The sequence below is a fragment of the Aulonocara sp. 'chitande type north' Nkhata Bay genome, linkage group LG11 (genome assembly GCF_057382095.1).
Source record: "Aulonocara sp. 'chitande type north' Nkhata Bay isolate Kocher_YH1m ecotype deep benthic linkage group LG11, A_spYH_male_GT1.1, whole genome shotgun sequence".
Classification (NCBI taxonomy): Eukaryota; Metazoa; Chordata; class Actinopteri; order Cichliformes; family Cichlidae; genus Aulonocara; species Aulonocara sp. 'chitande type north' Nkhata Bay.
Window position 1 is genome coordinate 14,427,319 of NC_141354.1, and position 16,960 is coordinate 14,444,278.

The 16,960-nt window shown below is 41.9% G+C and overlaps 1 protein-coding gene across 3 annotated transcripts in view; it reads left to right on the forward strand.

Moving 5' to 3' along the window:
* The window catches only part of ulk4 (unc-51 like kinase 4), a 106,478-nt gene extending 91,000 nt beyond the window's left edge, over nt 1-15,478 (forward strand). For all 3 annotated transcript variants that reach the window (XM_086310704.1, XM_086310707.1, XM_086310705.1), the window contains 2 exons: nt 8,706-8,794; nt 15,306-15,478. In XM_086310704.1, the coding sequence (XP_086166830.1) occupies nt 8,706-8,794; nt 15,306-15,366 (150 nt within the window). In that variant the 3' untranslated portion in view covers nt 15,367-15,478. The remainder of the gene's footprint in view (nt 1-8,705; nt 8,795-15,305) is intronic.
* The last annotated feature ends 1,482 nt before the right edge of the window (nt 15,479-16,960 follow it).

The window sequence follows — 16,960 nt, forward strand, 5'->3', positions numbered from 1 at the left end:
GTTTGATTACTTTCTCAGTTCAACCTCACCTATTGTCTTCACCCTGCCAGGTGGGTGGACGGTGTGGACACCCAAGTTTGTGAATGCAATAACTTGAGAACGAAGTAATGGAGCACTTTCAGATTGATACCATAAGTGCATCTACTAAAAATCTCTGACAAGTTGGAATCTCAGTGACTTTGAACTCGAGGTCAGGGGTCAGAGGTCAAGTGTTCTGAAAATCTTCTGAATGTGAAACAACGTAGGAGTTTCAAATTGACACCTTAGGTGTATCTACTAGGAGGCTGAGGGCTATCACTGACTGCCATCGTTATTTTTAAACCATGATGTCAGCGTTATTTGGACATTAATTGCGTTGTTCTAGTTGTCAAAACTTAACCATACATAAGAATAAGTTAAGTGTGTTGATATTGGATTTTTAGTGCGCCCCAGGGCAGCTGTGGCTACAATGTAGCTTGCCATTGCCAGTGTGTGAATGTGTGTGTGAATGGGTGAATGACTGAATGTAGTGTAAAGCGCTTTGGGGTCCTATGGACTAGAAAAGCGCTATACAAATGCAGGCCATTTACCATTTAATCAATCTGGTCTCTGAATGTAACCCACTGAATTTAATTTAATTTACTGAATACATATCTTTTTAGAGATTACTGCTAAAAAAAGAGGCAGGGTTGGTGAGTCGGTCCAGTAAAAATGCATTTTAGGAAATCAACATGAAGTTAGAAAAAATAGCTGATTGTTCAGCAGACCCCTATGAATTATGTAAAATGCATTTGTAATGTTTTGGCTTGGCCGCAGGGTCATGAGATTCTGCATGTGGGATACAAGGTCAGCTGTCACCCTGAGATCACATGATCTGACTGAAGGCTGTGCCTGGAAGCTACCGTGTGTGTGTGTGTGTGTGTGTGTGTGTGTGTGTGTGTGTGTGTGTGAGAGAGAGAGGCAGTGTTTGCGTGTACTCGTATATTTTTGATTCCTCTTACTAATTATTTCTAGCCACCTGAACCACCCCCACACACAAACTGTCACACACGAGCTCTTAGACGTATCTCTTCCTCTTTCTGTCTGTCTGTCACACCACATTTGTCCTCATGTGAAAACTCCCTTATTACTCCCCGTGCTAGTCAACAAAGTAACATCTGTGTGTGTCTTCTCTGTCCTGATCACCACCCTGGGCAACAAACACACATCACAGCAGTTACTTTCAACTATGTAGCAAATGAGAATATGTAGCTAGTGGATGAGTCACCAAGCAGCATCCCGCACGGAGTGAGCAGCAGAACTCATTTATTTGCTTAGAAAAAGCCTCTGCGTGCATTTGGTCATTTCACTCATTACAACAGTTAATTTAAAAGATTTCATTTTTAAAGGTTTGGCTCTCTCTCTCTGAGTGCTTGTTCTAGTTCTCCCTCTCTCTTGCTCGCTATCTCTCGCTCGCTCTCGCTCTCTCATTCTCTCTTTATAGAGTGCTTAACAAAATTATTAGACCACCTGTCACAAAAGAAGAAATCTGTGAAAAACTTGATTAAAAATTACTGAGTTAACTGAACTGGATCTGCATTTTTATACCTAATATCGAGCCGGTACATTGGACTTCTCTGAACAGTCAGAAATTAAAGCATGACATTAAACAACTAAAACTAATTTTTCTGTTCAGGTATCCAAGTAAATAATTGTTGTTTGGCATTTTAATCAAAATATAATAATATGATTAATTATTGTTTTTCTAATTTGTAAAACTGTAAATTAAAAACAATTCATATTTATAATATACATATAATTATATTTTAAAATTAGAAATATCATTTTGATTAAAGAGTGTAGACATACTGGTGGATTAACCATTACAAAAACATAAAACATGATACTGGTAATTATCCTTACTGTTCATTTAGAGCAGCTGTAGCATAAACCTTACATTGGGACGTGGTCTAATTAATCTGTTAAGCACTGTATGTATCATAGACAGTTAGTTCAAATGTATCAAAACATATCCATCACCCACAACATGCTTTTATACAGAAGACTCATATTCTCTTTCAAACACACATTTACACCCTCAGACAAGTGTCTGCCCTTCAGAAAAAAGCTTTTTAATTATTTTTCATTGATTTCAGGGCTCTGATAATCTCTATCAAAGATCCTGCTAATAGCTTGGAAACTACAAGGGAGAGGAAATGAAGAATGTATCATGTTGGATTTACTACAATTTTCAACTTGTCTGTCTTTCATATTTGAGTAACAACTTGCAAAGACCTACAGAAAAACAAAATGCTAATTAGATTTAAAACAATACGTTTTTGAAAATAATAGGCATTTATTATCTTTTTTAAAATAATATAATTTCTCAGAGTTATTGGTCTTCCTCTGGCCTCTCAGTTTATCATGTTCAGTCCCTGATATGAAAAATATCTTTAACAAACTCAGTTCACACAAAACCTCTTTTAATCAACTTAACTGTAATTTAACTTTTTCAGCAGCTATAACGTTCACTGATCTGATATTTGGATATTTGCATATGGATATGTAAGCCGTGGTTGACATTGTCCTGTTTTTTCACTTGTGTCCTGAAGCTTTGTCCTCTCTCACCTCCAGAGGCTGAAATGTCTCAGCACACAGTCTCAAAAATGTCAAAGCACATTATGTCCAATTATTGTAACCTTTTACGGTGCTCAAGCCAAAAACATGAACCTTTATTTATCTTTTAGTCCCTGTTTGTTTCCAGCTTAGTTCGACACCCATTAGAATTTCCTTGGAAGCTGATGATTTCATCATGACCTATTTTCAGTGGGAAAACTTTGTGGGATTTCCTTTACCTTTAGGATTGATTTCATCAAGATAATTTCCCCTGTCATCAGTGTCAGAGAATTACTAAGCAGATGGGAAAAGTTTTGTGAGTTATGTTTCAAGCCTTGCTTTTGACTCCAAGATAATTCTCGAGATTTTTTTTAGGTTAGAAGCTCTGCATTTTTAGACCTGAGTATTTAAAATAACTGTAAAACAAAAAAATCATTCCTCACTAGACTCTTACTCAAACGCACACACATACAGATCACAGCAGTGTCTATATCTGTGCATGTCTCTCTTTCTTCCTCTGTCTGATCTCAGGTACGTTTTTCCTTGTTTGAACTGACTGTTGAGACAGCCCTGCTGTCTTTCTGAAAGGCCACACGTCTGCCTGTCCTCTGCTGTCTGCCTTGAACGCCTCTCAAATCACTTTAAGATCAGTATTATTGAGTTAGGGTTGGTTGGCTAGAGATGGAGACACATGGAGGATAAGGAGGTGGGGGGTGGGGGCATCTGGAAAGCAAGGATGAAGGTTTGGTAAGTAGGTATGTTTACGTGTGGTTTCCATGCACACATAAATAGCCCCTAATCATGATGGGAAATTCAAAACTATGTGTTTGTGAAAACATGAAGTGCAATTCACAGTTTCACTTACAGCTTTTCACTTCAAGCTTCCTCCAGATAAAAAATTCAGTCAATCCCCCCACCTGCTAATGCCTCTCAGAAGAAAGAATTTGTTGGGATCCTTTTTGTTAATATTCAGAAAGACAACTTCCTGTTGAAGAAGTAACTTTACCATGAGAAGTTGAATTTTTTTCTTCTGTTTTTCAAAAGAGAAAAAGAGAAGAAACATAGAAACAGTTGACATTAGAGGGAGTTCCCTCCTGTCTCCATATTCCTGTCAGACTGTCCAGTTTCTAGCATCATGTGCCCCACCGCAGCCCCCTCTTTGTCTCCTCCTAACCCCGTTTCTTAGCAACGAGCATGCTGTGCCGCCACAGAGACACAGGTGATGATGTCACTGGAGATCAGAGAAAACGCATCCAACAAATAGACAGGCACATATGCACTCACACATTAAACATCTGAAGAGACATACGCCGAGGCATTTTTTATTCTTACAATACCGTTTTTGTAACACAAACTTTTTCAGCAGTATGAAATCAGACCTTAACCTAGCTTTGTGTTAAAACGGCGAGAACTATTCTGTGTGATCAGTGAACACACCCTCACACAAGCCTGGGGTCCAGGTGTTCCTGGGAGGGTGAGGAGCCTAGACATGGTGTGAAGAGACATGTCAGGACAGGAGTAAAAACAGAGGAAAGACAAAGAGCAGAGATAAATAATGTAGTCTGAGAATTCAGTGAGGGGAAAAAAGAGATATGCTTGTAAGCTGATGCTTTAACCTAGTTTAATGTACTGTAGCAGAATAATTAAATAGATTTATACATCAGTAGAATTATGAGTAATATTAATACCAATAAGAAGAGTGGTCCTATGAAGAATGCAGCCACAGTTCTGTTTTAAATATGGCTTTAGACAAATCAAGTCACTTATTTGTTTCTGTGATCCATTAGGATCCCACCAGCTTCAGCTCTAAGCATAGATACTATTCCTGGCGTCATCCATACATTCATATGCATGTGTGGACTTAAACGAACCCACTCTTCTTAAATCATTGAAGTTCATAGAAACCTTACAATAGGACATTAAAACAAAATGCAATGATGAAATTTCCAATGATCCAAAGAACATTCATTCTTTAATGTCACTTCAATTACAGCCTTGAGGAAAATGAAGTTCATCTCAAGGAGTTGGATGCTTTGGAGCAAAGGCATATATATGTATGTATATATAAAAAACACCCAGCACGCCCCTGCGGGTGGTTTATCCTTCAAGCTCAGGTCCTCTACCAGAGGCCTGGGAGCTTGAGGGTCCTGCGCAGTATCTTAGCTGTTCCCAGGACTGCGCTCTTCTAGACAGAGATCTCCGATGTTATTCCCGGGATCTGCTGGAGCCACTCGCCTAGCTTGGGAGTCACCGCACCTAGTGCTCCGATTACCACGGGGACCACCGTTACCTTCACCCTCCACATCCTCTCGAGCTCTTCTCTGAGCCCTTGGTATTTCTCCAGCTTCTCATGTTCCTTCTTCCTGATATTGCTGTCATTCGGAACCGCTACATCGATCACTACAGCCGTCTTCTTCTGTTTGTCTACCACTACTATGTCCGGTTGGTTAGCCACCACCATTTTGTCCGTCTGTATCTGGAAGTCCCACAGGATCTTAGCTCGGTCATTCTCCACCACCCTTGGGGGCATCTCCCATTTTGACCTCGGGACTTCCAGGTTATACTCGGCACAGATGTTCCTGTACACTATGCCGGCCACTTGGTTATGGCGTTCCATGTATGCCTTGCCTGCTAGCATCTTGCACCCTGCTGTTATGTGCTGGATTGTCTCTGGGGCATCTTTACACAGCCTGCACCTGGGGTCTTGCCTGGTGTGATAGACCCCAGCCTCTATGGATCTTGTACTCAGAGCTTGTTCTTGTGCTGCCATGATTAGTGCCTCTGTGCTGTCTTTCAGTCCAGCTTTGTCCAGCCACTGGTAGGATTTCTGGATATCAGCCACCTCCTCTATCTGCCGGTGGTACATACCGTGCAGGGGCCTGTCCTTCCATGATGGTTCCTCGTCTCCCTTCTCTTTCTTGGGTTTCTGCTGCCTGAGGTATTCACTGAGCACTCGGTCAGTTGGGGCCATCTTCCCAATGTATTCTTGGATGTTCGTTGTCTCATCCTGGACTGTGGTGCTGACACTCACCAGTCCCCGGCCCCCTTCCTTCCGCTTAGCGTACAGCCTCAGGGTGCTGGACTTGGGGTGAAACCCTCCATGCATGGTAAGGAGCTTTCTTGTCTTTATGTCAGTGGCTTCTATCTCCTCCTTTGGCCAGCCTATTACCCCAGCAGGGTACCTGATCACGGGCAGGGCGTACGTGTTGATGGCCCAGATCTTGTTCTTACCATTCAGCTGACTCCTCAGGACTTGCCTGACCCTCTGCAGGTACTTTGTGGTTGCAGCTTTTCTAGCGGCCTCTTCATGGTTCCCATTCGCCTGCGGGATCCCCAGGTACTTGTAACTGTCCTCTATGTCTGCAATGTTGCCATCTGGTAGTTCAATCCCCTCAGTTCTGACTACCTTCCCTCTCTTTGTTACCATCCGACTACACTTCTCCAGTCCGAACGACATTCCAATGTCATTGCTGTATAGCCTGGTAGTGTGGATCAGTGAATCGATGTCTCGTTCACTCTTGGCATACAGCTTGATGTCATCCATGTACAGGAGGTGGCTGACAACTGCTCCGTTCCGTAGTCGGTATCCGTAGCCAGTCTTGTTAATGATCTCACTGAGGGGGTTCAGGCCTATGCAGAACAGCAGTGGGGACAGAGCATCTCCTTGGTGACTTGTGCTATGGGCTTGGAGTTGGCCTCTAGTGTTGTACGCCACATCCCCACATCCCCATTGAGTTCCTGATGAAGGCTCTTAGGGTCCCATTGATCTTGTACAATTCTAGGCATTCCAGTATCCAGCTGTGGGGCATTGAGTCATAGGCCTTCTTGTAATCAATCCAGGCAGTGCACAGGTTGGTCAGTCTGGTCTTGCAGTCTCAGCTGACTGTTCTGTCTACCAGTAGCTGGTGTTTTGCGCCTCTGGTATTCTTGCCAATTCCTTTCTGTGTCTCGCTCATGTATTGACCCATGTGCCTGTTCATCTTAGCTGACATGATGCCTGACAGGAGCTTCCATGTAGTACTGAGGCAGGTTATTGGTTGGTAGTTGGAGGGGACCGGTCCCTTCTTGGGGTCCTTGGGGATCAGGACCATCCGACCTTCGGTTAGCCATTCCGGGTGTCTCTCGTTAACTAGCAGCTGGTTCATTTGTGCTGCCAGACGCTCGTGGAGTGCAGTCAGCTTCTTTAGCCAGTAGGCGAGAACCATGTCGGGTCCTGGTGCTGTCCAACTCTTCATACTGGAGACCCTTTCTTGGATATCTGCCACTGTGATGGTTACTGGACCCTGTTCAGGGAGGTCGCTGTGGTCTGCCCTCAGAGCCACTGAGTCATTGCCGTTATGGGTTGCGTCCTTCTCCCATATGCTCTTCCAGTATTGCTCCGTCTCCAGCCTTGGTGGTGCTGTTCTCTTATTATTATTGTTCCCTTGCCACTGAGAGTACACCTTTGCTGGTTCTGTGGAGAACAGCTGGTTTATTCTCCTGCCTTCTATCTCTCTGGTGTACCTCCTCAAGCGGCTGGCCAAGGCTGTGAGTCTTTGCTTGGCAGTTTCCAAGGCCTCAGGTATGCACAGCTTGCTGTATTTCTTATGCACCTTCTTTGTCGCACCTTTCTGCACCTCCGTTAGTTGGCTAACCTCCCTCCGTGCTACTTTGATCTTGCCCTCTAGCCTCCTTCTCCATGGAGGGTACTGCCCCTTGTGGCTGTTCAACTTGTAGCCAAGCATCTCACTGATCACTGCTGCCGTATTGTAGATCAGCTTGTTAGTGTCGGTAATCGTGGTTGTAGGTATTGTCCGTAGTGCTGCATTAACATCATCTAGCAGACCTTCTGAGGGTACTTCACGTAATCTTGGTAACCGGCTATGGGGGATCCAGGTTTCAAGCTTGGCCATGATCCTATTTTTCAGGTCAGTTCCTCTCGCACTCAACGATCCTTCTCCTATCCTATTGGGGCTATGTACCCAATCTCGGGTGGGGGTGATGATATCTCCCCCCTGACCTGGCGTCCTGACTCCTCCTTGCCGTAGCATTTGTGTTGTACCTCGTCAATCTCTAGCTGTGAGAGCAGTCCCTTCTTTCGAATGTTGGAACACTGAGCTACTAGTTGTTTCGCCGTCATTGTGGATGTTGGGTATCGAAGAATCCATAGGTCCCTCATCCTATTCATGTAGCCCCTTCCGCCGGGGTTACTTGCGTAGTAGCATTCCAACAACGCCCTGTTTTCGTCTCTTGCCCACCGATGCCTTCTTGTTCCAGTAGCCCACTTTTCGTCAGGGTGCCCTGGTTCCTCAACACCTGACGCGGACCTTGTTGATCCGGGCGACGTCCGAGCCGGCATGCCTTCATATTTATCTGTCTCGCTCATGTCTGCGGTAGGCTTGCTTACCATAGGGGGTCTAGCCTTAGGACCCTTACTGGATACAGGCAGGAATCGATCCTGTGTTCCAAAGGCGTGTAGTCTAACCACTACGCTATCCAGCTGCTATATATATACATATATATATACATATGTATATATATGTATATATATATATATACATATATATACATATATATACATATATACATATATATACATATGTATATATATGTATATATATATATGTATATATGTATATATACATATATATACATGTATGTATGTATGTATGTATATATATATATATATGTGTGTGTATATATATGTGTGTGTATATATATATATGTGTGTGTATATATATATATGTGTATATATATATATATGTGTGTATATATATATATGTATATATATATGTGTATATATGTATATATATATGTATATATATATGTGTATATATGTGTGTGTGTGTGTGTGTGTGTGTGTGTAATTAGTCAAACAGACCACAAAAAGAAACATTATATTAAGTATTCTTTTAAGGTCACAAGGGTTAAACAGAGAGCTGTGCCAGAACTGACTAAAGGTTAAAGTTCACGTTTTCTCGGCTTTGAGTGATGTGCACATTTCACCACAAACTTAGTAAGGACCATAAGTAAAGAAGTCATCACTTCTTATTAAACTGTTCCAACAGCGTGTCCTGTAAAGTAACTCTCTGCTCTTATACATGCAGGCTGGGGTGAACATTTATTCAACCTGTGTCGCTCACTTTTTTCAGGTTCAGGCTACGGACAGGTCAGATTGGAGCGAATGTCCTGAGGGGGCGGAGCTAATGAGTCTACTGCACGATATGACCACATCCAACAGGTGCATGTTTCTGCTGTTTGTGTGTGTCTTTTAGAGGATCAGCTCATTATCCATCCCAGTAATTTGATATAACACAAAGGCATCAGCTGCTACCCGAATCAGGATTCCCCCACTTCCTGTGGGATCCTGAGATGATTCCAGGGATACATTTGTAAGAAAATGTCTGTGAACTTATTTGTATTACCATGATTTCTGCACTGTTCTTGTCTGATAGAAAGTTACTTACTAGATAATAACAGTATACTTAGTTTTAAGATATTTGCTGTCAAGTACACTAATTAAGGAGGTGAGACTGTAAGTATGGGTTGTTGAGGTGCCCCTCAAAATCTGCTCCACTAACAAAATATTGGTTGGTTTGAACTTCTGATAAAAGTATTACAGCAATACACAAATCTGTAAAAGACTACAGAAGCATTTTTGAAGATCTGGATGTTCATCTTTATACAATAAGATAAACTACAAATGGAGGAAACTTAAACATCAAATAAGATTGGTGTCAATAAAAAGCCATGAAAAAAGCCATATCGGCCAACAAAAAAAGAGCAAACATACTGGGAAACACCAGCGCCTAAAAATAATCTCAGTGGCACGTCCCACATTTCCAAAGAATCCCACTGATGTCTCACAGCACTTCAGAGATGTGAGCAGAGGAGACAAAAGTTTTAAATTAAATGAAACGTAATTATTTGTAAGGGAAAACAAGAAACTTAAACCAACAACAAAACCTCATCCCAGCTGTAAAGCACAGTGGAGCAAGCACCATGGTTTGGAGCTGTTTTTCTACATTATTTACTGGACACATTGTGGTCAGTAGAGAAACCAACTGAATTCAAAATTGTAAAAGAAGAAAACAAATAAATAAAAGCTTGACAGGGCTGGGTCATGTAACTTGAGAATGGTTCAAACAGCAATCATAAATCAGTTGAAGGGTTAAAAAAGAAGGATATTCAAGTTTTGAATGGAAACGTCAGAGTCCTGATCTTACACTGACTGATGATGTGACAGGACCTGAAACAGAGAGGTTCAGTTAATACATCCCATAATTATTAATGAACTGAAACTGTATTGTAGGATTGGTTTTCTCATTTTTGTGTAAGTCTCATAAAGAGCTACAGGAGACATCTGAGGTTTACCAAGTTTTAAAAAGTGAGCGATTATTTCATGTTTTCTACACTTGAAAGAGCACAAGATGATTCGTTTTATATCAGTCTATAACTGTGACTTACAGTGTTTAGACCATATGAGTAATAAAATGAGATCTGATCATTTTATTCCTAAAAAATTGTAATTGTATCAAATCTACAGTGGGGCAAAAAAGTATTTAGTCAGCCACCAATTGTGCAAGTTCCCCCACTTAAAATGATGACAGAGGTCAGTAATTTGCACCAGAGGTACACTGCAACTGTGAGAGACAGAATGTGAAAAAAAAAAATCCATGAATCCACATGGTAGGATTTGTAAAGAATTTATTCGTAAATTAGGGTGGAAAATAAGTATTTGGTCACCTCAAACATGGAAAATCTCTGGCTCTCACAGACCTGTAACGTCTTCTGTAAGAAGCTTTTCTGTCCCCCACTCGTTACCTGTATGAATGGCACCTGTTTGAACTCATCATCTGTATAAAAGACACCTGTCCACAGCCTCAAACAGTCAGACTCCAAACTCCGGCCATGGCCAAGACCAAAGAGCTTTCGAAGGACACCAGGAAAAGTATTGTAGACCTGCACCAGACTGGGAAGAGTGAATCTACAATAGGCAAATAGGCAAGCAGCTTGGTGTGAAAAAATCAACTGTGGGAGCAATCATCAGAAAATGGAAGACATGCAAGACCACTGATAATCTCCCTCGATCTGGGGCTCCACGCAAGATCTCATCCCGTGGGGTCAAAATGATCATGAGAACGGTGAGCAAAGATCCCAGAACCACACGGGGGGACCTGGTGAATGACCTGCAGAGAGCTGGGACCAAAGTAACAAAGGTCACCATCAGTAACACACTACAACGGCAGGGAATCAAATCCCGCAGTGCCAGACGTGTTCCGCTGCTGAAGCCAGTGCATGTCCAGGCCCGTCTGAAGTTTGCCAGAGAGCACATGGATGATACAGCAGAGGATTGGGAGAATGTCATGTGGTCAGATGAAACCAAAGTAGAACTTTTTGGTATAAACTCAACTCGTCGTGTTTGGAGGAAGCAGAATACTGAGTTGCATCCCAAGAACACCATACCTACTGTGAAGCATGGGGGTGGAAACATCATGCTATGGGGCTGTTTTTCTGCCAAGGGGACAGGACGACTGATCCGTGTTAAGGACAGAATGAATGGGGCCATGTATCGTGAGATTTTGAGCCAAAACCTCCTTCCATCAGTGAGAACTTTGAAGATGAAATGAGGCTGGGTCTTCCAACATGACAATGATCCAAAACACACCGCCCGGGCAACAAAGGAGTGGCTCTGTAAGAAGCATTTGAAAGTCCTGGAGTGGCCTAGCCAGTCTCCAGACCTCAACCCCATAGAAAATCTGTGGCGGGAGTTGAAAGTCCGTGTTGCTCGGCGACAGCCCCAAAACATCACTGCTCTCGAGAAGATCTGCATGGAGGAATGGGCCAAAATACCAGCTACTGTGTGTGCAAACCTGGTAAAGACCTATAGTAAACGTTTGACCTCTGTTATTGCCAACAAAGGTTATGTTACAAAGTATTGAGTTGTATTTTTGTTATTGACCAAATACTTATTTTCCACCCTGATTTACGAATAAATTCTTTACAAATCCTACCATGTGGATTCATGGATTTTTTTTTCACATTCTGTCTCTCACAGTTGAAGTGTACCTCTGGTGCAAATTACTGACCTCTGTCATCATTTTAGGTGGGGGAACTTGCACAATCGGTGGCTGACTAAATACTTTTTTGCCCCACTGTACCTTTAGTTGCCCTCCTTTATTCAGCCTACGTGACAGCAGCCTGTCAAAGACACCAGCTACTCTCCCTCCTCCCTGATGAAGCGACTCCCTCTGTTAGGGCTCTGCTCAATAAGCAATCATGGCAAGTTGCTCTTAGTCTCACCTGACAGAAAGGTGAGACACAGAGAGTCCATCAGCTTTCTTTAGTCTGTGAGTGCATGCAGTATATCTGGCTATGTAATCCATGCTTTCCTATTTTGTTTTTGAGACCAAATCTCCAAACATACCAATAACAAATGATTCTGGATTTTGATACTGCCCATTCCCACATCTTATTATTTCCATGCATGTCAGAACTGATCTTTGTCTAGTTAATTGACAGGACATGCGCCTGTAACAGAGCAGGGTAGCTTAATGGCAAGAAAAAGCTCTGAGATGAAATATGTACACTATTAAAAACGTATATTTAAGTCTTGACATCTGTTACCAGGGACAGGAAACATAATCTGCACTTCTCTCTTTTAAAGAAACACCAGTTTTGAAACTCCAACAGCCCTCTTTTATCTTTAATTATAAAATATTTTTTTATATATGTGTTTTTTATATATGTTTTACTGTATATATGTCCCATGCTTCACTCTATGGGTCAGTATTAATACAAATACAGTCGTCGCCTCCACCCGCCTTTTCATATATGTAAAATAATGACTTCTTTTATATTTACCATATGAAGGAGTTTGTGTGTATGTGAGTGCATGTTTTCATGTGCACACCTGCATCTCTGCATCTGGCTGTCTTTTATAAGTATGTCAGCCAGTTGTGTTTCCCCTCATAGGGCCAAGGCTTTTGTCACCGTAGTGACCGTGCTTCTTTTGATCTTCTGATGTATGAGACTAGCAACCTTTCACACACACACATCCACACATGCACACACACATCCACACACAATGAATACACGCAAATAGAGTCCTTTATTCTCATTTATATACAAACTCTCTGCAATCACACATACACCCTGTCAGATCAATAATGAAGGTGTATTGTTGCCCTGCTATAGAGGCCTCTCCTATTCTGTGCTCCCCGCCTCCCTCTTTTCTCCTTGGTCACCCTTTTCTTCCCCCTTTGTCACCATCCTCTCCTCCTCCTCCTCCTTCTCTCTTTCTCCACAATTTTCTTTCCTTTTTCTTGGTTTTCTTTCTTTCGTTCCCTCTTGTGCTCTCCCACTTCTCTTCTCTCGCCTCATCTCCTCACTCTCCTGTCCCTCTTTGGTAGATGAAAGCACAGATCAGCTCCAGCCTTTGAAGTGGCAGAGACTGGCACCCTCCCACTGGTTTAGCAGGAGGAGGAGGGGAGCAGAGGTTTTAGGAGAAAGGGCAGGAGATGAGAGGAGTTACAAGGAGAGAGAAGAGGAGTGGAAAGGGATGGGAAGAAGGGTTGAAGAGAGGTTTTAATTGAGAGGATGAGAGGAGCTGGCGCCGAGGTAGCAGACGGAAGAAGGATGGAAAAGAGAGAGGGGAGGTCTGGGCTAAGATCCTAACCCAAATGATGTCATTCACACTTTGCCATGGCAACCTGAGGAATGCCTTTTCAAAACCTCAAGCCTGACCAAGGGTGAAGGGTGGGGAGGAGCAATAGCGTATACTCCCCGTTCCTGAAGAAAAAGCATTGAGGTTCTCAACATAAACCTAGTTAATGCTGCTTTCAGTGAGTCAAAGCCTCAGTAATATCTGCTCAGACAACAAAGACAGATCAGAAAACTGCACAACTCTTCTACAAACACACTCTGAGGTCAATCATTCAGAATTTTATCAAAATGCAAACATTAACATGGTGAAACTAGCTGCAGTGTACACATGCGGTACCATTAAAAGAATAATAAGCTGTCTGATCTTCCTTGAAAGTCTCTAAATGTAGTGGTGGGCTGATCACATCAATCTCTGGGTTGAATTAAGCAGCTAAAGAGAAAATACTTCACCCATGAAAAGCAAAAGTTTACAGATTTAAAATTGGCGAGCCTCCTTTGTTAACCATTCAAAGTCATCTCCATGCACTTCTGCACTGCTTCCAGCACTCGGGTTAATTTTAGATTGCTTCATGGGAGTCCCACTCTGAACACTTACCACATACCCATCTGATATTAGCTTGGACCTCAGGCTTGTGCAGAGAGAGCACATTATCTGGATCTCTGGCTAAGCTCCAGAGAAGAGTCTGCAGTGTCTGAGCACAAAGGTGTATTGTGTTTTGGTTGTGTTATTTAAAATGGCTTGTACACCATACATTTGTCCCCCGGGATTAGATTATCAGCAGTGACTTTCAATACGATATCTTGAGGTGTCAGAGGGAGGACTTTTGCCACAAACACAGTGAATTCCAGTGGCCAGCAAACCACATTTTAAATTTTGCTGTTGTTCAGTCCTGATCAGCACTATTGTTGCCAACCACTCACTCTGCTCATGAGGTTTGGCTCCCTGCAGCTTTGTCATTTTCCCCAAACAGAAATTCAAGTTGAAGGGCTGCATTTCTACAGAAATCAGTGCAGAATCAAAACTGTAAGAGGACAGAGTGGGACTGACAGCACAGCAGGAGCAATGGAAGGCAGCGGAAACTCTTAGACTCACCTTTTGAAATCATTTAGTTGTTTATTTAATCTGAACAAAAACAACAACAACAATAATCTTTGGGTTGAGTTGTGAGTGAGTCTACCGCTAAAGGAACTGCAGATGATTGTCTTCTTTCTGATGAGTTCTTCTGTTTGTTTGTTTTCTTAAATAATGGAAAGCACACAGATTCCACACAGCAGACATCCCACATGTTGGTGTAAGCAGAGTGTGAGGCTAATGCGATACTGTAATCTAAAACCAATTATTTTATTTTCCGCTGTTCTCTGTGCAGCTGTGTCAATTTGAGGCTGTTAAGAGTGCAAGGATTTAAAGAGTAACCAAACTCTAAAGTTTGTCCTAAAACTTTTATGGACCCAATTTATGTTTTCCAGATCCACAAACTTTCAAGGGTTTCCGAGGCCTCTGGGAAATGTGTTAATTAGGTTAATTATGTAGGTTTTAATTAACTAAGAGGGGTGGGTGGGCTTCTTCTGGCCTGGCTGTCAGGTTGCCCCCAAAGACACCTGGGAGTAAGTGGAGGGGGGAGGGGGGTGATAAGAGGGGGAGAGCAGGAGTAAATTATAGACAGCCTAGAGGGGCCTGGGCAGATTGGATGTTTTCATCAAGTCTTAATTATCATATATAGATGTATGTTTGTACAGAATTGTGAAAATCATTATTTATACACTTGTATATGTTTTTTAATTGTCTTACTACAGAACACATAAAATATCTATTTAATAAGCACAGGTTCATGTGGGCTGAAATTGGGATGTAAAGTTTTATGTTTGCGGAGCAGAAATAAATGTAGTAGTCTAATTACTAATTCAGTCCACTCAGTACCATGCTAAGTGGCTGCACCTGTTTCATTGCTCAGCATGCTTAAGAACCCTGATCTATTTTATTGTAATTGTGTCTTTGATTAAGCTGTTTGCACTCATCAACGGTTAATTATCACTGGATAGATAGCATGCCAGTAATACTACTCATTTTTTATGTTTCCCCATCACAGGTATCACACTGATGTCACTGGCCTGGCTGCTGATATCCTTCAAGAGATCTCTGAATCCTAAAAGCTTTCAGAGCATTCAGCCATGCCTCCATATGACTGTCATCATTTCAAATTGGATCAGTGGCAGCAAAAAATATTAGTGTCACTAAAATGTCTTGAGAGGGCAATCAAAACATGCATCCGGTGTTCATCAAACTTCACAGGATTACAGCATGAGTGTTAATTTAGACTGTCATTGGCATCACAACACTGACCTCTGAGTGTGTCAACACACCTCGTGTCATCAGCAGTGACAGAATATTAGATCACGCATGCCATCACGAGTCATAGATTTCTACTTTGTAATAACATGAAGCTAATGGCGACATCTACAAACTCTTTTTTGTTGGTATTGCAGCACTAAAAAGGAAGTTGTTCTGTTTACTTGTAGCAGACTAGTGCCGTGAAAAACCATTAATACCAAAGTGGTTCACCACATCAACTGAGTTGTGCATAAATCATCCATGTCTGCTTTTACACAAGTTAGGTCATATCATTCTAATTAAGTCATTTTCCTGTGTATAATCCAGTGTATACCTGATCTCTGCCTACTGTTACATTCCCAATTTTTTTAACTGGATATAATTACTTTGCATAATTAAATATTCCATTACTGAGAAGTGTTTGAACTTAAAATGAAAGAATGACACTTAAATGTTCCAAGCTGGATGAAGTCGGGTTAAATAGGTGAGGTAGAGGTCATGTTAGAAAGATTATGCTTAGTCATTGAATATGTCCTTAAGCTACCTCAGCTGTCCATGTACCACCATCCTAGACATCCACACGTGGACACCACCAGCAGGCTTTTAGTTCACAGCACACTGAATTTTCTGCAACTTTGACTCATCGCATTAAAGCTGGACCCAACTTGCCACTGTACACAGTTTAAGTAGATTTCAACAGTCTCAGTGAACACACAGCAGGTGGACTGCTGGCACATCAGTTTCTCCTCACCTTCCCGTCAATAAGTGTAAAACTAATGCAGCAGGCTCCAGACCAGGGATGTCAAACTCATTTTACATGGTGGGCCACATGCAGCCCACTTTGATCTAAAGTGGGTCTGACCACTGAAACTGCCCTTCCTGTCAGTGTAAAGAAGTTGCACTACACATTTAATCTCTGAGATACTGTAACATAAGAAAATGCAATGTCAACAGCACATCTACATGAAGTCCAACTGTTTGGGTTTATATTCAGAGAAGGCCCCATTTCATTTCACTGTGGAACCTTTGTAAACAATGAAAATCTTTTAGTGTAGTACGCAGGAGTAGAGCAGGGCGATATGGCCAAAAATATTTATCACGATATATATTTGAAAATTTGCGATAACGATATAACCGACGATATAATTGATGCGAGACAAAATACAACTCCACAACATTACTAGCGCAAAAAGACAACCTTCCATTTATTTTCACTTAAACAAGAAGCTGGTTTTTATGTACATTAAAGCTTTATAAAAATATAACAGTGCAAATGCAAATTCCTTGCTGAAAGTTTAACCAAAAGGCATTTCCAGTAGAAATGGGCTGACATATCCTGAGCATAACCATGTATAATATCCACTGAAGTTAAAAAGAGGTGCTTTGCAACATTAAACTGCAGTGTGCAGTACG